At 35.5% G+C, this 24,298-nt stretch overlaps 1 protein-coding gene across 3 annotated transcripts in view; it reads left to right on the forward strand.

The window, feature by feature from the left end:
• RALYL (RALY RNA binding protein like) overlaps positions 1-24,298 on the forward strand; it is a 376,147-nt gene that overhangs the window by 322,362 nt on the left and 29,487 nt on the right. For 2 of the 3 annotated variants that reach the window (XM_083879490.1, XM_083879491.1), the window contains exons 5-6: positions 18,118-18,165; positions 21,014-21,177. In XM_083879490.1, coding sequence (XP_083735616.1) covers positions 18,118-18,165; positions 21,014-21,177 — 212 coding nt within the window. Of the gene's footprint in view, positions 1-18,117; positions 18,166-21,013; positions 21,178-21,831; positions 21,913-24,298 lie in introns of all 3 variants that reach the window. The other variant, XM_083879489.1, reaches the window with a different exon arrangement.

The raw sequence follows: 24,298 nt of genomic DNA on the forward strand, positions 1-24,298 counted from the left end.
ATTGATAATTGCCTTTAGAAAAAAATGTGATACTTCAATAACAATAAAATCAAATTTAGGAAATACAAAAAAATAACATTTTAGCCTAATTATAAATCACAGCACTGATTTGCATATTTCAGCCATAGCCTTCATAGTGTCACAGTCATTTAAACAGTTATATGTTGTGTATATTAAAATAATAACTCATCATGCTAAAAAATTATTTTTAAATATGTTATATTCTAAAAAAGTTCCATTCTTTTATGAAATGTAGACTAATATATGTATTAGAGATAATTATCTGTATTTTATCTCCGAGTCTGAATTTTACTTTTCATGCACAGTTTTCCTTTCAGCTTCTTTCTTTAAAACTTTCCAATGTGTCCTGACATTCTCCTTCCCTGTTTTCCTGCAAAAGTATATCTTTTTTTTTTATGTGTCTTTATTCTCATTTTCCTTTGTTCACAACATAATTTGCACTATCAAGAATATAACTGCAGACAAAAGATCTCATACTAAATATCTGTTCACCATGTAATTATCAGTAACTTCCAGATTGTTGTACTAACTGCAGAACTAGAAGTCAACTTCAAATTCTGACGTGCAAAGTAAAGTTAACAAGCAAGAGAGCATGTGAATTATGATCAAAAGAACTCAACAAATTAGTATAAACAGGACTGAGTAGACCAGACTTGGTTTCTGTAGCAGAAAGTAACTCTGGTTTGTTTGAGTATATTTTGGATTAATTGGTGCCATTTCTAGTTTCTACCAACTCAAAATTATTGGAAAATATTTGGAGGCGGCGTGAAGGGTACACTGCTCTTGTTTTGCCTGCTTTAAAGTGTCGAAATTTATTATTAAGTTCAGTCCCTTCTGGTAATAACTTTCATTACTCCAATTTGTAATTTATCCTATTGAGTTGGCTTTTTGGGCCTCCACTCCCATAGCAAAGTGATTATCTGAAAATATCAACTGTAAGATTAAAAAAAGAAGTTGCTTGCCATTGTGGTTGAGGAGCAAAGTTCTAAGCACAAAAATCCAGGACACAAATAAAAATACAATGTTAGTGGTTATATTATTTGCCACAAAGTAGTAAATCCTATTTGATATTGTGACAAATTATTTCCACTCTCTCTCAAAAATTTATAAGTTTAATAAAAAATAAAATAGACAACAGGAAGACAAAAAGCAGAAATCTCTTGGCTGAGGGTGCCTGGCATAAAGTCAGCCAGCAACACACTTTCAATTCTTCAGACCTCTACTTTTAAAGATTGCTTATTACATATGCATGAGTTAACATTTTCTTCGAGTTCTCCTTAATCATTTTATCTGATAGACTTACTTGTGAATAGCTCCACTCTGTCTGGTAACATGGGTCTCATAAGTCTTTTTCTTGAGGTTTTCTGGTTGTTTTTACTTTGATTAAAAAAAACCCCAGAAATCCAGTAGCCTTCATGCAGGGTCATAAGGTGACAACCCCTCCCCATAATTTTTGGCCTGGTCAGTTCATATGCCAAAAAAAAAAAAAAAAAAAAAAAACCCCAAAAAAAAAAAAAAAAAAAAAAAAAAAAAAAAAAAAAAAAAACCACAAAAAAAAAAAAAAAAAAAAAAAAAAAAAAAAAAAAAAAAAAAAAAAAAAAAAAAAAAAAAACCAACCTAGTCCTCTTATCCCTTATAGTATGTCACAATCAGAAAATACAGTCATCACTTTTCTAATACAGTACAATTATACATATGGTAATCATTCTAATTTTTGTGAAAAGCCAACTTTATAATATGCATTTATAACATTATCATGATCTTTAGAACCAAACTGGCAATTTTAGCTTACTTGCCTAGGAGGAAGTACTGTGCTTTTGGCTTTGGGTTTGTTTCCATATGAGCAGATTGGTGGCCACTATGTAAATCCACATTATATCCACATAGTTATTGTATGTGACTTTGTCTCTAAAATTGATTCATCTTGGGAATTCTAATCTGCTCAAATAGATTTAACTTTTTTCCAGAACCTTTCAAAAGTTTGCCTGTAATGTACTTGAATTCTTTAATGCGTGTTCATAATAATGAAGATAGATAAAACCTCCAAAATTATTCCCTGTGTGCTGCTTTTGCCTTTTATTTCTGTGTTTCTTCCACCTCCAAGAAGGGCATCAGGGGGTTAGACACCATGCTCTAAGGAGGGGCTCAAGCCCACATCCACCTCCTTGGTACTACATAAAAGAGATGCTCCTCCTAGTCCCATGAAAACTGGGGAGTTCTTTTTTACAGAGAATGAGTTCTTGTGCCAGGATCTGTATCTAAAGTTTTAGCCCAGACAGCTGCAACCATAAGGCTTTTAAAATACAGTAATGTTTGCAGAAGAAATGCTGACTTAACCACAATTAAACAAACACATGGGTGCTCTTAATGGCTCTTGCAGCCAGACTTGGTCAAAACACCAATCTAAATCACTTTTGGCTGCCAACAGATGGCTTGATTCTGCACACCAGCTTCCCATTCATCTATCTTCTGTAACAGAGATTTGTTTCCACATTTTCATTATGCTGCCTGCAGGACCTAATTAAGGTTTTTCATTTTGATGTGCCTAAGCATATGACTTCTTGGTGCTTTTCCATTGCTAATTGTTTTGGCAGGGAAAGGAAACATGAAGTGTGGCAACCTAAGAACTCAAGGTTTTTGAGCTCTGTGGGTATGTGCAGGACTGCAATCCTCCCATAAGAAATTCTGCAAAGGAAAATTGTTGGATAAAATGTTGCATTTTTTCCCCACTCTCAGAAAGCAGAGAGAGACAAGTAGACCCCCACCTCTTGCTGTTGTAGTTTGTGTCTCAAATCCAGGGAGAGAACACCTCCTGTACTCTCTTAGTAAAGGCAATTCTATTTATCATTCTTTCTATGAAAAGCAAAGAAGGAAAATTCACTCTCCTTTACTCCATGCATAAGGCAGGGGCATAATTTGGTGCGAAAGCCAAAGTAACAACTTTAATGAAAGTCTCTAATGGTAGCATTCAGGAGCAAAAAATTATTAAGTATACAGTCTATTCAGATAAGAGTATTTGAATATAATATTATTTTGGGCTAAAATTCACAGTTGATTTTGATATTTGTGTCCTAGTCCTTTTGCCTTTAAGAGGTGAAGACAAAATCCTTAGGGAAGACAGATATTTGTTAGTGCAGAATGCTGAGTGACAGCCTATAAGGGCACAGGACACTTCTGTCCAGATTGCTATTTCCACACTTTTTGAGGTTTGTGTTCATATTCAATATAAGCAAAACCAAGAGGTGTCTGGACTTCCTTTTCATGTTATATAGCATACATGTTCATGTAGGTTTAGTATTTAAAAAAAGTCATACAAATGCTCAGAGGGCCTGGAAGAATTTAATATCAGAGGCAAGAGTTTTGGTAAAAATCCACCACTGAAAATTCATCAAATTAACTTCATGCAGAAAAGTTTGAAAGGTTCAGTCTTAAAAAGACAAGGCAAATCAAGAGTCTTGATAAAAAAGATACGGATACTGCAAAATGGATACTGCAAAAAGAAAAATTAAGTGCCAGCTCATATTAAGTTCATCCTGTTTTGTGCAAAGGATGTATTATATTTTAAAAACAATATATATTTAAAATGCCAACATCTTTTAATTATCCACATCACCTTGCCATATTTGGAAATTTTCTAATAGTAATGATGCAAATTATCACCTCAACAAAACAGTTATCATTCTCTCTAGATAATTAGATTGATTATCCAGTTATTAATCACCACCTATTTCTTGGCAGCTGATTTATTGTACCTATCTGCATGTAAGAGTTTAGCACTTGATAAATTTCAGCTAATATTGCAAGCAGATTTGTAACTGGTCATTGGTCTGAGCCTTAAAATTAAAATCTCATTTTGTAAGACACAGCCAATGCAGCATCATTTAAGGCCTGTAATAGTATTATAGGGTGAATAGAGGCCATAATTATTTTATTACTGTGTTGCACAGTAAATTCTTTTAATTAATTACTATTGGTTTTTAAGTAGAGTTGTATGTAACTTCCATAACAACATGTGGTCAATACAAGTACAACATATGTTGAGGCAGAAAATTCCATCAGGGCAACTAATAATATTGTGAAACATGTAGATACATTTGTCTTCTCTGTTAGATATAATTTAATATGTCCCATATTGTTGAATTCAGAAGAGATAGAGAAACAACTGACTTTTTCTGAGTCTTGTGAAGAGAGATTCATTTACTGCCAGCTGCAGAGAATGGGATTATTTCTGTATAAGCAGGCAATAGCTCTCCATTGAGATGGTCTTTGAATATGCATGTGTTATATATATCTAATTATCAGCTGAGATTCAATCTATTCTCTGATTTTTCAATCTTTTCCTTTTTATTTTTAATTGATTGATTGCTATAAGCAGTATAATTTTGTGTGAAAAACCCAGAGAGAAACATAAGTGAAAATTAATGCATCTTATGTATTTATTTAATGATGAATCATGGTCCGTCATGGAAGAAAGAAGAGACATACAAGTAAAATTAGCATTAGTTAATGCATTTTTTTACATTCTTAGTGAAAACACTAGAGGTTAATATAAACTATTACTTTCCTCACCAAGGTCCTCTTTCTAGAAAGTATTTGACAGTAGAAAATACTGAAATGCTGTGCTTTTTCCAAATAATATCTTAATCACAGTAACTTCCAAACATAGGTACTTACTCTACAAGAGACAGAGTAATTTTGGTGGGCTCAGATTCTTAGAACATGGAAAAGCTTCTAAAACACAAAAAGCAAATTTAATTAATTTTCTTCCAGAAGAATAGTTCTAAGTCACATTGAATAACTTGAATTTGTCACTCACATTTCTTCCTCTTGCTCAGTAGTATTTTCTTTCTTGCAAGGCCGTTTTGCAGATCCATAGGAAATTCTGCTCTCATACATTGGTTTGAGGGATGCCATTCTGCAGAAGTGAGATAGTTTAAATAAGAGCCTAGTCCTTGCAGACTCTGTTAGGATAACTCAGTCCACTTCCAAAATATGCAAGATTTTCAATTCACAGTCAGTTTTTGTGGGGGTTTGGTTTGTTGCTGATTTTTTAATGGACAATAGGTTGTAAGGCACAAAATAGCCACAGAGCATCCTCTGTAACAAATTCCATCACTCTTGTTTCTCATCCTGGTTATCAGGTAGCACCCGTGGAAGGAGCAAACACTGTTCCAACTGTTCCTACCCAACTTCTGAAGAGAGAGAGCTAAGAAAATTACTTTCCTTCAGCAGAGGAAATACACAAAAAGAGGAGATATTAGACTCATTTTGCTCTGTTATTATGACACCAATAAAACTACCAACTAGAACGTAATCTTGTAAATCTCATTTGTATTCAGGCCAGGTATTCAAGAGCTGTTTTCTTGAAAATCATGGGAGGACTGAACACACTTGACAATTATTTAAACTCATTGTTAAATCCAAGCAGCAATTTCTTGTGCTTAAAACCACTTGGGCTTTCTGATTTAGGCAGGCAGTAGCAGACCTTCTGCTTTTGGAGAGAATATGCTTTAAAACAACCAACCTTTGATTATGTGTGAGGTTTAGCCTGGAGGCAAGAGGCACCTGTCAGGGTTTTGCAAAGGCTCTTTACTGGGTGGGACTTTCAGGAGAGTTGCAGAGAGACAGGAGGGATTTGGGATTTGACAGCACATATGGATGCCTGTGGAAGACACTGAGAATCTATACCATTTAATTTCAGGTAGTAGTACTGACATACTTCTCTCAGTTTTCCAAAACCCACAAGGCTTAAGCTTCTCTATAACAGCCTGAAGACTGTTAAGACTTTTAAGACTCTGAAACAGGCATGAATACAGCTAGTTTATAAATTTATAATTTCTTTTTTTTTTTTTGCTTGAAGCTCTCTCACAAAACAAAGCTGCAGTAATAATAATGTTGATCCATTGCTGTGGGTGAATTTTTCCATGGTTTTATGACATTACTCAATTTTTAAAGATCCTAGATTATGTATTTTTCTACTGATCTGCAATCTAAATCTAATTATTTTATGGTTTCCCTATTTGCCTGATTTTTTAATTCTATATTACTTCCACTTTCACACACAGAGCAACATATATACCACATTTTAAAAAAGAGTAATGAATTTAGCAAAAAAAAGAGATCTTTTCCTAGTTCATAATTCCTAAATTAACTTTCATTTGCAACAAACTCAAGAGATATTCATCTTAATAAAGTCTTTTTCCCCTCTCTGACCTTAATAATATCAGTAGCAATGTTGCTCATTACTGGGAAGGGCAAGAGCGTGAGATCACTCTTTTTCCCTTTCTCTCTTTTTTTTTTTTTTTTTTTTTTTTCTGTCTTCCAAGACTTCCCTTTCCCTAGCAATTCTGGAAAAACAATACATATCTATATAATTTATGTCTTAGTTTAATGATGAACAATTCCTAAGCACTGAATATTTGTACTCTCATCTATGTAAGCAGATAGTCAGGGGGCTTTCTAGAGAAGGAAAAATTATGTGCTGGAGAATGTTTCTGAAGGGAGTTCAGGAGGCTGAAATATTCAGGGAGTGTAGGAATGAAAAGAAATCTGGAACATAATAGAGAGGAAAGTCAAGGGAAAAGGACAACACAAAGAAACAAAAAGCAAGATATTGTCTTACAATGGAAGATGGAGGCAGGAAGGACAATATTTGCTGGGCATGTACTCTTACTATGGAACAAAACAATTTACATCTAATTTTAGTTGTTGTTGATTTGTTTTGGTTTTGGTGTTTGTTTTTTTTTTTTTTTTTTTTTTTTTTCCAAACAGCAATGACTGACCCAGGACTTACAGAAAATAGTGTTTGAAAAGGTCTATGTTAGCACTATTCCTCTTTCCTGTTTCTCAGGTATCAACATAGCATCTTGCCACAGCAATCTATATGGGCTTCTGTGAGTATCCAGTATGAATAAGCTTACTGTGGCAGTCATGTGCAGAAATATCATGAAACCTCAAGATACTCCCTCCCCTCTCAAGATACATCTGAAAATTGAGACAGTTTTTCATCCTTCTTATGGCTGTTGTATATGAAGATTTTATTTATTCTCACAAGCTTCTAGATCATTTCAAAGAAGTTTTATTTCCGTTTCTTCCCCTTGACAGATATATTGAAAGAGAATTCAGAAGTTTTATATTTTGAGTTTCAAATTCCCTATAATGCTGTGCAAACTAGTCAGCCTGTGTCTACCCCTTGCTCTTCTGCCTGTGTTTCTCTAACTACTTTTGTACAATAATAGCAATTGAAGCTTCCTAATACTGAGGTCTTAGTACTCTAGGCCTTAAACAAATATTTGGAGGAGATCTGCTGGCTGATCCCTCTGATTCCATGCTTGAAATCAGTTTAATCTTTTTCACTAGAAACTGAAATTTGATCCCTCTAACCTAACATTTTACTTGCACTTGAGCTACAAGAGAAAGATAGGCTTAAAAGAGTAAACACCAGAAAGACAGCCAGTGCTGCTGTGTGAACTTCTACTTTATGGTCCACTTCCCAGCCTTCTGTTGTAATATAATTGGCAGCTCCTTGATAAAGAGGTTTCTTCTTTGGAGTTCAACCAACTGTGATCGTAGCAATCAGTCAGTGGACTTGCTTCGAAAGTTATTCCTCCACACCAGTCTGTGTATTCATTGGCTTTCTAAACAATAAAGTCAGGAGCAAGAAAAGAAGCAGTGCAGAAAGAGGCATAGCAGAGAGAAATATTGCTAATGCAGAGCAAATTGGAACTTTCCAATGTCTCTCTTGTGTTTGTTAAAGATTTTTTAAAAGATAAAGAGCTTCAGGGTAGGAGTTGTTGTCTTTAGTGTTGCTCTGTTAATAGCTTTTTTGTGTGATACCAACACAAAACTACTCACATCCTGCTTTGCTGGATCATTCAGCTGTGCATTCACATACTGTGTATAACCTTAATTTGAAATAAAATTGCAATATGTCCTGATATTAGGCTTTCAACTAATAAAATGAATTTGATCATAGATTGTTTTTTACAAATTTAGCTTCGTCTGAGATTTGACCATCTTTACAAACCACTTTCCAACTATCTTGGTATAATGACTTACACACCATAATTTGAAAAGAAGCCCAGCTGTGTCAGGGCTATTTATGATCCTATTCAATAGTCTCTGTTTTGCCCAAACTGGTGTTGATTTCCAGGGTCTTGATTCTGGCTGTTTTAGTTTGAGTTTCTTTGGGGTAAATTTTTGCTTAATTTTAATGATGAACAAGAGTTCAAAAGCACTATGTAGCTATCCATTGAGTTCAGGTTTTTTTTATCTCAGGTTCAGGCCAGATTCTTATAATTCTCTCCATTTTTCAAGCCAAGGTTCAACTTTTTCCACATCAGTCATATATGCTCTATGTGTATGCACAGGCATAACAGGTTATAACAACTTCAATGCTGATGTAGCTCAAAAAAAATAAAAAAGGGAATTAGGTCGTGTTGTGTTTTATTAATAGTAGGATAAGAGGTCTATTGTTAACAGTTTAATTACTCTCCTTCAAATTCTTTCATTTCTAAAGTCTTCAGCTTTGGTTCTGAAATCATTTAAGAATCAGTTTTGCTGAATAAAATGAAATTCTTCACAACATATTGGAGCATAATTAAAAGTTGCAGAAGAAGCCTTAAATGTGAAGTAAAAAACACAGAGTGAATCTGTCATGCATGACCAGGAGCTGACAGTTGACATTGTTATGGTAGTGACTCTTTTGCTAATGCCAAACATTCATTTAATTTGAAAGATATAAAGTGTTTTCCAGCAAATATAGAGGTTTTGGGTTGTTTGGGGTTTTTTTCCTTTTCAATTGCCTCTAATCCTGTATTAAAAAAAAATAAAATCCAAAATAGAACAAATATTCTGAGCTCTCCACACTTGAATTCTGTAGGCTTTATTCTCAAGAACAAGGATGGAAGATCAAATCAGCTGCCATCCTGTAGCTACTTTTATCAAACATTTTGATAACCACACAGATAGACACCAGACAGCAGTTGTAAGTCCCAGCAACCATAAATTTTCATAGGATGACAGAAAGGTTTGGGTTAGAATGGACCTTAAAGATCATCTGTATACAAGTAGGATCACCCAATAGACCAGGCTGCTCAAAGCCCCATTCAATCTTCCTTGAACACTTGCAGAGATGAAGCACCCACAACTTCTCTGGGCAACCAATTCCAGTGTCTCACCATTCTCACAGCAAATTTATTCCTAATAATTTAGGAATATTTAATACTGAATTATTTAATAATTAATATTTAATTTGAATCTACCCTCTTTCAGTTTAAAGTCATTCCCTCTTGTCCTGTCATGTAGTGACATGCCTTAGTAAATGTCCCTCTCCAGCCTTCTTGTAGGCACCTTTAGGCACTGGAAAGTCTCCCTAGAGTTGTTTTCTTCAGGTTCAACAGCCTCAACTCTCTCATCCTGTCTTCTTGGAAGAGGTGTTTCCAGCCCTGTGATCATCTTCATGGCCCTCCTCTGGACTTGCTCCAACAGGTCCACATCCTTCTTATGTTGGGAACAACAGAGCTGGATGCAGTGCTCCACATGGGGTCTCATGAGAGCAGAACAGAGGGGAGAATCACCTCCATCACCTGCTGATCATGTTCCTTTTGATGAAGCCCAGTATAAAATTGGCTTTGTGGTCTCTGAGAGGACAATGCTGACTCATATAGAGTTTCTTTTCAACCAACACTGTCAGTGCCTTTTGCTAGAAGCAGTTATTTAGCAGAAAGTAACTACTCGATATGGCCTTGTTTATTTTCTTGCTATCTATATCAAGGGACAAAAAGTAAAGAGAGATTTCCAGGCAAACTATGAACAATAAGTAGTCAAAATGAAAAGTTACCAACTTTCAGACTGCATTTTTCACATGAACTGTTTGTTCTGAACTATTTGAAAGCAGCTAATAACTTCACAGAAATTATGATCAATATTCAAAGGAGGAAAACTGAAGCATTTCTCAAATAATCTCATTCATACTACAGATCTATCCTTTTTTGGTGTACAAATGGATATGGGATGGAAATGGAAGCTACATCTTCTGAGACAGTAAAGTTATTGTGGTTTATATTGACACTGAAGCTCGTTATTGTGGTTTATATAGCAGTATTGTGCCAAAGTGTTCCCATATCTTTAGCAGAGATGGAGGGTCCTGAAAGGTATTGAATAAGGCTTTGCCTCATTCCAAAATGAATCTCTTCACTTATCTATACACACACATATTGATCACGATTATACATTAAATCTCAAATCAAGTATGATTTGGTTTCAAGCTGACCTTGTCTAGGTGTCAGTAGTTGAGTGTATTTCATGTTCTGGATGACTCTTTATAGGCTATAAAACTAAAACTGTCTTGCTGTGTAGAGGATTCACGGAAAAGTAAAATTCCAGCCATGTAGTTGTATAAGGATGAGTAATGGCAATGTGGTTTTGCTGGGAGAAGGCAAAAATCATGCAAGGGGAGTAAAATAAGAAGGCAACAGAGTTGGAAGGAGGAGTCAGAGACAGTTCATTCCTTCACAGAATCATGTGGTTTGGGAAGAGATGCTGGAAGCAATTTTAAGAACTAAATTGCTTTAGTAACTTAATTCAATAGACTATATAAAATGAAATTTAGTTTCAGGTATGCCTGTATTGTTAAATTCTAATGTACATTTCCCACAGTGGTAAACCACTTGAAATTAAACTTTCTTTAAATGTTTACTAGATATGGTGCATAAAAGTGGAAGCAGAGCCCTCATCTATCAGGGACTGTGACCACATAATCCAGGGAAAAATGTTACAGAAAATTGCAATAATGGAAGCATAAAGTCTTATTTCGTGCAAATCAGAGAATCACAGAATGGCTTGGCTTGGTAGGGACCTTAAAGATCCATCTAGTTCCAATCTCCCCTGCTCCAATCTCTAGGGGCAACTTCCACTAGACCAGGTTGCTCAAGTATCTTATTATGTTCTTCACAGACAATAACAATCAGCCAATGAAATTTGCCCATCTGCTGCAAGCAAGTTGTCAAAATTTAAAACAGCAATATGAGGGAGTGTCCAGAAGAAGTACTCTAACATTCAGCAAGTGTAAGGGAGAAGCTGAAGAGAAGTTTCCATAAAATACATACTGAATTTCCTAAATTTACTGTGAGGTTTTTTTGTTTGTTTGTTTGTTTCTTTGTTTTTTGGTTTTTTTTTTTTTTTTTTTTCTTAAGATACAGCAGCCAGAATGGAACATCAGTTCACAATCAATTCTGCTACCAAAATCTTTGACAGAGTCTACAACATGTGATTTTAAAAATGTGATTTTTGTGTTTTAAAAGAACTTAGACATGGGAAAATAAGGTGAAACCTGAAGCCAAAAATGTAGCCTTATTAAACTCTACATTGAATATGCTCCTCAAAAATCATCAATGAGGGAGATTAATGATTAATACCCCATATTTTTAGATGCCCTTAGAATTTGGAGATAACTATAAAGAAATATGCCAGGTAGAATAAAGTAGAAGATTATCAAGACTGCAGTGTTCCATGCTATGGAAGTTAGGAGCACAACTGAATGAGGAAACATGAGAAAGATTGCATCTTAATCAAAAGACATTACTCAAAAGAGAGAGCCACAGAACATCAGTCCTTGAGTTGGCTGAGACATTAGAAAAGTAGGTAAAAGAAACTACTATGAGGGTTCTCTAAGGGGAAAAAGGTCTCTTACTTAGTATGATCAATGCTTCTTGTAAATTAGAAAATATGTGTAGAAATTTTCAGCTAAATGATTCATACCTGCATGACAAGAAATCAGCAGCTCTTCCAAACAGTCCAGCACTGTATAGGGAAACTGCAATACCAGTGTCATGACAAGCCACCAGACCCTTTTGCCACATTCTACACTCAGATGAGTCATCTGGGACAAAAATCCTTTCACTTATGAGAATAAATATAATTAAAATATCAGACAGGTATAAGACAACAAAAAACCATAAAATGATCTCTTGATTTCAACAGTTTTATTCTGGATTTACATCAAGATTATTTGGAGTGATGACGCTTGAACATCCTTCTGTAAATCAAAAGGTCTTTCCACTGATATTCTCGGAATTCCTTTGGTCTGTGACTTTTTGTTCCATTCCACAAAATAAATCTTGTTCTCTTCACAGTGTATGCAGAAAGTGAGTGAACACAAGATCTTCCAAAACACTGAAGTATTAGGAATATTTACCAGAAATCAAGGAGAGTGTAGTCAGCCTAGCTCTGGTCTAGAGGATACACAGCTGGTTGTGTGATGCACAACTGCCCTTTCCACTCATCTCTGACCAGACTGGAATTGAATCCAGTTGTGTGCTTGGTTATGGAAGAGTCTCCTTATCAGATGCACTTGCCATGGAAAGTGGGTCAGGACTAAAAGAATGTTTTTGCAGATTCACAGAATCTTGTATCTTCATTTAAATTGTAACTGCACTTGCAAAGCATCGATTTGGAAAAACAATCAGTATGGCTTGACTTCACAAGCTGTACTCGAGACACTGAAAGTTTTGTCTCTTTCACATCTCCGTTTTGCTGCCTTAAACCTTGAGTCACTCAATCCAAAATAATTAAATTACATCAATAAACTTATTGTAAATGAGAATACAAATTTAACTTAAGCCTTTTGACAGTTTGAAAAATGGAAAGGAAAGTGCGTGATGCAATTTTCTAGATTTTTTTTTCTTTTAGATGAACTCTGACATTGCCACATTTCACTTGATTTTTTTTTGTGAACCATGCTTTTGCATTTCATTCAGTGCTTCTAAGACATCTTCTCTGAAAAGTAAATAAAGTTTCAGAGTTCTGTTTTTGTGATCTTAAATAGTTAGTCTTTCAACTCAAGTGCTACCACTATGATTTTAATTTAATCTGCTGTTCCATGAAATGCTGTGGAAACACTAAACCCATCGCTTAATCCTACACCTGTCAATGAGAGTCTGCTGTAGATGTCAAACCAAGTCAAATGACACTCCTTCAATGTATACAAAGTTATTAACAAATTGGATATCAATCACATGTATGGTTTGACAGTAGTACCTTGAACACACTGAATTTAAAACAGATTTTTAAGAGGCAGGACCCATCTCTCTTGTACCGGGGAAGGAAAAATACTGTATAGACATTACAAACTCCCCAGTCAGACTATACAATTAATGGACATCTTTGGAAATGGTTTGGCCACTGGAAATCTTTTTCTTTGCCTTACTATGAAATGTACCCATGGGAAACATAAATAATTGGACATTAGTTTAGATGACAGAAAAATAGTTTTTCAACAGGAGGATAAAGTTCAGGGAGATATTAAGTAGATTTACACAGGTATCTTTATAGTAAAAAGCTACTATTTTGTTTCTAAAGAGCATCAGGATAACATTTTTAAGCATAGGATGTGCCATCAGCCACAGTAGTTTAAATTAGGAAGAACTCTAATACTTGGCTGTAGAGAAAATTGTTGGGCTTTAGTTTTGCCTGTATCACTATTGTCTGTCTTCCATAAACAACTTTGAAACCAGGTGATGTAGCTGAATATTGATTTCAATGCCTTTGTTCTGTCTGGTTCACAAGCTTTGCCTAATCCTCTACAGGAAAATGTTTTAGTGTTTTAATTACCTGACTGTGTATATGCAACTTCGAATATTTTCCCGTTTTGCATAAAATTGAGGTTTCATAGTAAATTCAAGTCTTCCCAAAATACATTTCACTGGGATAAGAGTTCTTGGAAGAGAGGAAGAGAGTAGAGAAGGAAAATATCTAGAGACAGAAAAAATATAACCTAATCATATTGCAAATAAATTCTGCCTAGTGCTTGCAGAGAGATACTTTAATAGAAAATGGAGTACTGTATGTCATCTTTTCTATGTATACATGTCCTCCTTGGATGAAATGCACCTCTTCAGATTGAAATTGCAAAAAATTTTTCAGTTTTGCAGAAAAAAATATTCATTTGCAGTATTACATTCCATGCTGGACTATTTGAAACTTAACTCATTTTTTCCCACTCAGGAAAAAAATATATCTTGCTCTTATTAATTGAATAAATGCGCAGAATTAGGACAAAAATCACTAAAAAAACTTTATTACCTTATGGTTACAAAATTACTATACAATTTAATTCTTAATTGAAATGTACAAATAGTGGGTTATGTTCAATTGTTTGGCATTTTGGGATAACTGATTGGGGATTTTGTTGTTAAGCTATTCTTTTTAAGTATACCTACTTGCCCTCCTAACTTCATTATGAAAATGAATGTAAAATACTTCTTTGCAACTACTTTTTGTTTTCTAGCCCCCTCTTTTTTTCCTGTAAACTTCCAATCTATTAGTTGAAGGAATCACTGAAAAAAAATGCCTTTTGAAAGGACGTCTGTCAGCAAAAAAACAGGCTCTGGAGAATGTTCTCTTTCTCTGCAGAATATACAGCCTGCAAAACAACAGCCTCCCTCCACTTCTATCAGCATTCTCATCCTTACCTAAAATCGAATTTTTTTTAAAGTAAAGATGGGATTCAGTCTACCAATTTGATTCATTCTGAGAGTGTAGGTAACCATCCACTGAAAAGTGGCCTGAAATCTCCACTGTTTTTTCAACAGCTTATGAAAGTGACTTCCATCTGATTGATTTTCTAGCAGGGAAAGTTTCCATCTTTTGATGTTTCTTCTCTAAATCATCTAGTTACCCTCACCAACTTCCTTTTTAACATCATATCAGCTTAGATGGATTCTCTTTTGCACTCAACAGGAACAATTTCTAACACTCTTTTCACATGACATGACAAATGATTTCACAAATAACTGGAATACTAGTTTCAACCATTAGGTTGATATGTGCTTTCCAAAAAGAGTTTGATTGAAGGAATATTGCTTTTATATTTAATTTTTTTATTCAGGTCTGACAACAGAGAAGCAACTGACAGTATAAATGGCAATAGCACTGTGAATTAAATTAAGATACATTATGCCTGGTTTGTCAACATTTATAATTTTAATATATCTTTGTACCTGTGGAAAGAAAAAACAATATTAGCTAAAGCTGATTTACATGGAAGACAAAAGTCTTATTGACAGGAAAATAACAAAAGGTATTTCTGCTCTGTTCTGCATTAACTCTTCTAAACTTAGAATAACTCCAGAAAAGTCAGTTATACCACTGACTTTGGAGTTAAAACAGTATGTGATCATTAGTTTATTAACACCTTTTGAGGGCATAGCATAGAGAATGGAAAAAATATTGTATTTTTGTGTTAATATGACTTCAACATCAAGTATAAAAAGACATAATAACACCCGTAAGATTATTTTAGGGATGAAGAAGCATAACATTCTCTTTGCCCACTTGGCACGTTTGCAACTGCTGACACACATGGGAACTTTGAATACATACAGCATCATAGCTCCAAAATCATGGTCATGGGGGAATCATTTATTCTTCAGGCATATACAGTTTTAAAGATATGCAGAATGTAAAGTGAAACCTAAAAAAACCCAGCTTGTACTAGACTGTCTTGGTGATACTAAGTTAGGAAAAGGAACCATGATTTTGCTTAGTAGAGTTTTCTTTGCCTCATTGTGAGACACACAAAGCAGTGTCTTTTACTGTCTACTGCACTAATATCAGCATCATGCCTGCAGTTCTATTGTTAATATTGTAGAGATGGCATATGTTTGTGGGTAAGTAATCTGCCTGTTTACAGTGCCATTAGGAAACTGCTGACTCCACCAGCTCACAGGCTCGTTTAAACCTTTCTCTGCCTTCTGACCTGCTGAGTATTTGCTATTCAACGCCGTGTGAGTGATTACCTGCTGCCTCCATTACACAGGCTGTTGGGTTGCTAAGGAATAACTCTCAAGAGGTTAACAGCCTTGCAGTCACCTTGATCTCAGTGCTAGTGATTATCTGTGCTAATTTTCTGCTTGGTGTTGTACTGCAGTACTGACCAAATCTTATGGCTGTCCCTTGACTTGCAGAAGTAGGAACAATTATGGCTGTAGATGGAGACGTGTGCTGGTTGCTTTCACACTATAATCTCTACAACATATTACTACAGATGAAACATCATCATTCAACTTAAAATTTTTATACTCATTGAGGGGCGAGCAGTCCTTATTCTGTCCTGTGAGCCAGAGCTGAGTTACTGCAGGAAAACATAGTTGTCCTTCAGCCTTATTCTAACTGGTGCCAGCCAGTGAATTATTCTTCATCAACTTCATGGTCTTTAACCTTGAAAAAGTGAATTTGTCCCATCTTTATGCAAATTAAATAAATGTCAACTCCAGGCAAAAGGTTTCATATGACAGGGCTTTTAAATTTAATATTTTTCCTTCAAATTGTCTGTTATCTTCTACTTAAAAAAACACACATTGAATATTAAGTATGGGCTTATTGAAGCTATTAGTCATTCAGCTAAATAAAACCACGAGGAAGCTGTGAATAGCTGTAAATAAAATAATAGCTTTGATACCTGCTACTTCTTAGTTCCATGCAGACTGGAGTGAAAGACAAAATAAGAACTGTCATGTAGTTTAGAAAAAAAAATTCTAGTCTTTCATTAAGTTAATGTACAGAAACATGATCACTATACACAATCTACTATTATTTAATGATATTTTGCAACCTCTGCCACGCCTAGTTTACCTGCTTCTGGGTTCTAGTCTCTCAGGGCTGTTGAATTTAGTTTTTTACATTAAATGCATCTTAAGATTTCTTTTCTCAAATAAATTATGAAACAGGCCATTGTTATCTGCAGCTCTCATGATCTTCAACAGCAATATTGTTCAGGCAGAGAGTACAACTTATTCTATTATTTACAATTGGACACTTGCATGTGAAAGAGGTGTGGCAGAGATGGAAATTGTGCCCTGACCTGCTTTGGTAGAATTCTTGACACATTCTTCAAATTATGCCCTAAAACCCCCATTTGGCTCAATGCTCAAGAGCAGAAATTATCCACAAGTTCATTCCCTGCAAAGAAAAACTTCTTAAATATTTAGCTGATCTTTAAGGTCTTTTCCAACCTATATCACGCTATCATTCTACAATGTCCCTTTATTCTGAGGGAAAGTTTTCTTCTGTGCTTTGTCCTTTCTACCTCTGTCTTTTCTACCTTTTTCCTTTCTCACTTAAAGCTTCACCTCCTTTCATGATACTTTTTTCACACTTCTTACCCTCCCTATTCATAATTGTCCTTCTCAGGACTGTGAAAAACTTAAGAGTATGTGTTACTAGGCAGAGTAATATAACCCTTGTGACTTTTCCATGCAGAGTCTTTATTGGCTCAATGGTTTGTTGATTTGGGGGGGGTTTGGGGTGTATGATATAGATAAGGCTTCTTTGCTATTTCTTCACCACAAAAGTAGAAAGTTGCTAATGCAAAACCAGGAAGATCAATCTAGGACTGACTTTGTTATTGGCAGCTCAAAAATAGTTTTCTCGTGAACTTGTGCAATTTCACGCGTGATTGTTTCCCTTGATGGTGTCTGTTTTTTCCCAGACTGGTATGTATATTCCTTCCTGAATTGAGAGGAAATGCATCCCTCTAACACCTGTTTAGCATTTATTTTTTTAACTTTTTACTTTTCCTCTTTTTGATGAAAATAATTTGGTGAACTCAAGGACCAGCAAGAAGTCCAATTCTTTTTATGTTTCTCTAAATCAAAGTAACCGTCTTAGCTCACCTTCTCACTCATTCCCCACACTTTCATGTATTTAACTGTCTTCCTACTCCACTGATGATGCTATGTTAGACCAAAAAAGAAGAGGGTGTCAGTTTTGGAATGCCAACTTCATTTGATCACTTGGAGAATTACACTGAAATGATCCTCTAATTACAGGGCTGTCTCACTGTGTTAAATCCTTTCTGTATGTGCTGTCAACTGTTTATGCAGTTCTGTGTGCCCCGGACTTCACATTTCCAAATATCCAGTGATAGCTGACAACAGCGTTGACAAACAAAATGTACATTGTACATTGTACAAAAGAAGTGGAAGGACTTTAAAGAAAGGATAGACATTTCAGAGTAAGCCATTACCACAGAAGTTTTAATCAGTGTGCATTTTCCTATAAACCACTTCATCCTCTTTTTTCTGTGTTTTTCCACAGTGGTTATGTCTTTGATTATGATTACTACAGAGATGATTTCTACAATCGGTATGTGTGCCCATATTTTTGTACATCCTACATAATTTCTAATGTTTGTTGATAATATAATCCCATTGTTTGGTTAAACAGGCCAGTTCTTATTTTATCTATTATTCATTGCTTTATTTCTATTGTGTATCAGATGACTATTTTTAATATCTGTCAGAGCATATTACCACCACCAAATGTATGCTTACTAAAGGTCTTTTGATTTTATCTTTCTCTAAGAGCTTTTGGGATATTTGCTGTGCTGATCAGTTTAATGGTAGTTAGAGTTCTTCCAGGCTTACTTTCACTGCCATGTATAGTGGCTGCGAAATTCCTCAGTATGATATTCCTGGCTTTGTCTTTTCATCCATGGGTACAAAAAGATAAGTCTCCTCAAGAATGTTCCAAGAATGTTTAGAAGTCCAGAAGAACCTTGAGAGAAGCAAAAGTGCAAGCTGAGCAGTGTGCTCCTGTAGAACAAAAAGAATTTGGATGCCTGAGCAATTGGAGATTCTGCCTTGAGTAGTTACATGCAGCCTCTCTAAGTACTGTGAAAATGTATTTATTCAGATGTAGCAGAATCCTCACAACACAGGAGTAGCATGAATGATCATAGACAAGCAATTTGTTATCCAGCAATGCTCTGACTTTGGATGACAGCAGCTTGGTTTGGCACAGGACAATGAGTCAGAGAGGAGCAAAGCATTGCTCCACCGACCTGTTCTAATCAGATATTTCCTTTATGTAAAGCAATGAACAGGGGAAAAGTTTACACACAGAAGTTAACATGTGCTATGTACCTTTCTGCTTAGGAGCAGTGTAGGAAAAACGTATTACATGAAATAATATTTTCATGCTTGATTTCTCCTGATGTGGGAGCAATTTGAACCACTAATTTCAGTTTTGCATGTAAATCACCATGCCCCCTTTGGACAAAGTTAAAAGTAGCGATGTATAAACATTTGAATAAAAAGCTATCAAAGCAATTTAATCCTGCTCAGTCCAGCTTTTGCAGCAGGAGTAGCACATGTCCTGTAAAAATTTAAGTTTCATCATCCCAGGATATGGGGCAAAGAATTGCTTTGGAACTGAACATTTCTTGTTATCATTTCCCATATTACAGGCACAAGAAAAACAGGCATGGTACTTCAAAAACATAAACAGAAGCCTTATTTTTTGAAAGAAAGCCTATTATTGGATAAAATTATGTGATAAAACAATATACCAAGCCCAAAAGCCTTGCATAATTTCACAAACAAAAGTAGGAATAGATGACAGTCTATTGTAAACATTCTTTTATATATTTTGAGATAAGGAAGCATAGTTTCACATTTCACTACATTATCTAAACATAAACTATAGGAAGCTAAAAAAAAAGTCACCTTTGGGCTAATAATCACATTGAGCTTTTGCATGACAGCTTCTTGCGCTTCAGGAATATTTTTTCCCAGTAACATCAAAAAGGAGTTTGGGACCAACCTGCGGATCATCAAATATGATAAATTATGAGTGACAATAAACACTATTTTTTGTTAAAAATAGAAAAAAATGGTTTAGTGTTCATCGTAATAATTCTTTAGTTGTACTAGAAAAGGCTAGAAGCTTCTCATTTGTGGGAATATTTGAGGTCACGGATTTCAGTCAGTGAGTGTGACAGGATCTCTGTGTCACATTTTGTAGAGAGCTGTGGAAAAGGAGGGAGATGGTTACACAGTTTCTAGGATTACAGTACAGACAGAAGTGTGGTTTGATTTAAGCACTAGCTTTGCCAGAAAATGGGTAAGAAGATTTAAGTTTGACTCTACTTCCTGTTCAGCATACTGTTAGATGCTGTGGTGAGTGAATTACTGTTTCTTGTGTGTCTGTTTTCAAATGTGCATCTATCTGCCCAGCTGGATGACAACACTCACAACTGTGAAAATTAAACATGCAGTTATAAATTTCCATAATTACTAGTTGCAAGTAAATTTGAGAATATTTTAGGAGGATATTGCTTATCCCTCTGCTTCAGACTCTGAACTGGAAATCTTTGTTTTCTGAACTTTCTTCTCCTGACCTATCATATCCAGAACGTATATATTTTATGTTCTAAATATATTTGTAGCTTTGATTACCTTTTCTACTGCCTTTATTTCCCTCTACACAGGTTAGTTACCTGCAATTGATAACTGTATCTTTACAATTAGTCTATTCTCTTTGGGCACCAAAGTTCACTTTTTTCATAGAGTATCTTTTATTGGCTGTAGTGGTAAAAGTTCGAGTATCTGCCTGCTACAGTGGTTTTGGTTTGAACAATTTTATATTTTTTTATTAGGCATGCATGGTTATTTTAGTATTTCTACACCAATTCATTCTTCAATAAAGAGAACATATGCAAAGATTTATTTCACAAACTGCAGGATATTTCTTTATGGTGATGGTGGTCTTCAGGAAAGTTCTCTGTTGTACTTTACTTTTACATCTTTAAGAATAGCAGATAGAAAACTAGAATTGAAGCCATGCATGTAATAAAGGAGCTGAAATGTCACAACAAAATGTACTGCTGTTAGCTGTGAACAATGAAATGATGTGGACCTGTGGAAAGCAGGTTATGGATTTTCTATGCGGCAAATAGCAGTCCCATAATACATCCTTCATTTAAATGACACACAAAAAATCTGAGCGGGTCTGTGCACCAGTGTGTGACTGAAATCTGAATAAGGCACTTAATGTGCATAGGTCCTTGAAATCTAATTTGACTTGATATAAAGTGATTATGGTTTCAAAGGGTAATTTTCTCAAAGATAACATGCAAATTTAGTTGACAGAGCTCCCATGACATAAAATCACAGAGGATTTTATTGAGTCCAGCTGACTTAATCTTTTCCAGGTTGTTTGATTACCACGGCCGTGTCCCCCCACCTCCCCGCGCAGTGATTCCACTCAAACGTCCTCGTGTGGCTGTGACAACAACTCGCAGAGGCAAAGGGGTTTTCTCCATGAAGGGAACATCACGATCCACTTCAAGTGGGGCTTCTTCCTCAGGATCCAAATGTGAGTTGCTCATATCAGTTGAATATTATTGAAACAATGATCCTAGCAATTTCTGCAAACAGACAACTTCCACTATATAGCCCTATTGCAGTCATTCCCTACCCTAAATCTCTAGCTTGAAAAACTGGTTTGATTACCAAAGCTTCCAGGCCTTTCCTGTGAGTCAAGGAGCACAATGATGACATTTTTGAAGGAAATTCTTTCAACATTTGTCCTGCTCCCTTGGCTTCAGATAAAGCCTTTTTAAAATCTCCTCCAACCTGACTGCTCATACACCATGAGATCTCATGAACTGCTGGTAATAAAAAAAGGTCATAATCTCGTTATAGACAGACAGAGGCACATTGATTTCTGTGGACACTCGAGGGTTGTATGTCAGCTGGTGAGGGTGGACTGGGGTGGGCAGGGAGGCTGGATTATGTATATTTTTTTTTTTACCAGATTCCTTTGAGTGTAGAAAGAAGCAAAGTGTCTTTGTCTATTTTAAAGGAAGTTCAAAACAGGGTTGCCAACTTGGCCTTATTTAACCCTTCTTTAGTGAGTTGGTCCTAGAAGAGCTGATGAACAATAAGCATTCCCTCCTCCAAGCTCACCAAGCTCCCCACTCCCCAGTATGTCCTGGGAACTTCATCTTCCTCTTCGTGCATCTTTCAGCACCCACCCGTCTTCCCCTGCCCCTTATGTGGAGTGATACTGTCCTTGGAAGCGTCACTGGAAGAGGAAGAGAAAGATCAGGTAGGGATCAGACACTAGGAAGAATGAAGGAACTTCAGTAAGTCTTTTGCAGTACCAGAGTGGTCAGCAAAAAATCATGCTGTCTTACCATGAAATAAGTAAACCCATCAACAATACATCTTACTGCCAGAGACGTTAATGATGGCATCAACAGGACCCAGTAATATATTCTGTTTGAATAACATATTCAAATCTTACATGCTAGTATCAAAGAACAGGGATCTCATGAGCCCATTAGGATCCATTCTTGCTCCTATTGTATGACCTGATGATATCAGAGACCTTGAAGGAAAACAGGTATTAAACATGTGAATGCGTGTGACTGAAAAAATGGACATGTGGTAAACACAGCTAAAGGTAATGTACACTCAGGAACAAGGATCTCAAGACATTCCTTGGAAAGGATGATGTTCTGACAGAGAGAATCTGGTGCATGTTAAATCACTTCCAAGTCTCCAGAGAATGAATGGGCTGGATGTCCACCACCACTAACAAGAGCTTTGATGTCTAACACACAGGAAGACATCTAAATTTAGGTGTCGTATTATGAAGCTCACTCAGACCCTAAGAGGATGTCTGGGAGTAGCAACATTTCCTTTGTTTTCTGGAGGATGAACATGAGTCTAGACATTTTCATACTCACCTTGAAGTAACCCTTGCCTCAATACTTTAAGTAATGAATTATATTTTCTTCCATTATCTTAAAAGAAAGGATGCAGCTCAAGATCTTCACTTTAGGAAACTTGGAATTTAAATTCCTTTGTTAGTCCTTTTCAGTTCTTGGATCTTTGGGTTTTCACACAGTGAATCAAAGCTTTAATTAGGTCTCATTTTGTCATTTACTATTTCTTATTTATATGAATGCTTAGTAGTATCAGTGCATTAAAATTACTAATTGTCCTAAAGTATGCATTAATAAAAATAGGCTTTTTTCACTCACTTTCCCATGAAAAGAGAGTTTATTTTCAGATAAATTTTTACATATTTTTCTCATTATCCAGAAGAATAACTATAAAATTCTTCTAGAGAGCTGAGGATGATAGTGTTTGTATCCCAACAGATGTCAAGAAAAGCTCTCATCCAGAAACCTGAATTTCTATTGTAATGAATGAGACAGAGAATATCACATTAACATACAGATATTTGTTCTTAAAACTACTGGAAAATTTGCTTTATTTCTTCTGCATTTCAAAAAATGCTTTGTAATTCTGCATCAGGAATTTAAATAATGTGTATCATAGATTATAGGATTCTACTGTAGTTCACGTATCCATGGACACTTGCTATAAGATTTCCAAAACACTGTGTGCAAATTATGGCAAATATTGCAGAAACTGTAAATTATTTAATGGAAGTGAAATCAGGAGTGTCCAGATACAAACAGACATTGTTATACCCCAGTGGAGGCATCCTTCAATGAATTCAGGTATGATCTGAATTCTAGAAGTGTCAGAGCTCCAGGTGACAAGACCATCCTTGGATCCAGCTCTTTAGCTGAAGAGAGAGCTGCAAGATGGGCTGACATTTTGACCTTTGTTAGGTTTCTATCCTCAACTCATTGTAATGACAATTGGAAAAAAATGCAGAGACTTTTTATTGTGATTAAATAAATTGCACAAAATATTCTTTCTGCATGCAGCACATCTTTAAAAGGAGTCAGACACACAGCATTTCATACCTAATTTTCCCATAGAATTACTTCCCTTTTTGTCGGTTCCAGTCAACCCATCTTAAAAGTAGAAGCAAGATTTTTTTGACTTGGACAGGAATGTAATCAGCTTATTGTAAGACCTTTACCAGAGAGATAGTGGAGCCGTTCCCTTAGAACCTCAATTTGGAAAGTAGAGAAGGTATGTTTTGCGACTTCCTTTGCCATTTTCTTGGAAAAGTTGGTTATATTAAATTGTGGGAGGATGCAATTTAATATTTTGTAGCCCCCTTCTCTACATTGCTAAACTGAACCCCTTCAACTAATGCACTGTTGATTCTAACATTAACTTATTGTTAGGTAAATAAAGGATTTCTTCAATAAGGAGAAAGAGTTAGGAAGGAAGCTATTTTTAGTTCTAATGAAATGTAAGACAATAAACCACCTTAATTGCAAGTTTAGAATTAACAATGTCAAAATGGTATAGACTATGCTTGGAAGATTTCACTCCCATATACCAAAACTCTCATGAGATTGCTTTTCCTAACAGACCTTTCAGATGTAAGTAGAAATATCATAGATATAACTGTTCATACTCAGACTGGATTCATGCAGAAAATGAATCCATACATGTCATATCAAAGGTCGGAACACAGGAGACTCCTAAGTGAAATCACTGGAATCAAAAGGACTCATTTCTGAAAAACAGAAATCCAAAGGCAGAAGTTTATTATTGTA

This window comes from Zosterops lateralis, assembly GCF_965231275.1.
Source record: "Zosterops lateralis genome assembly, chromosome: 1".
Classification (NCBI taxonomy): Eukaryota; Metazoa; Chordata; class Aves; order Passeriformes; family Zosteropidae; genus Zosterops; species Zosterops lateralis.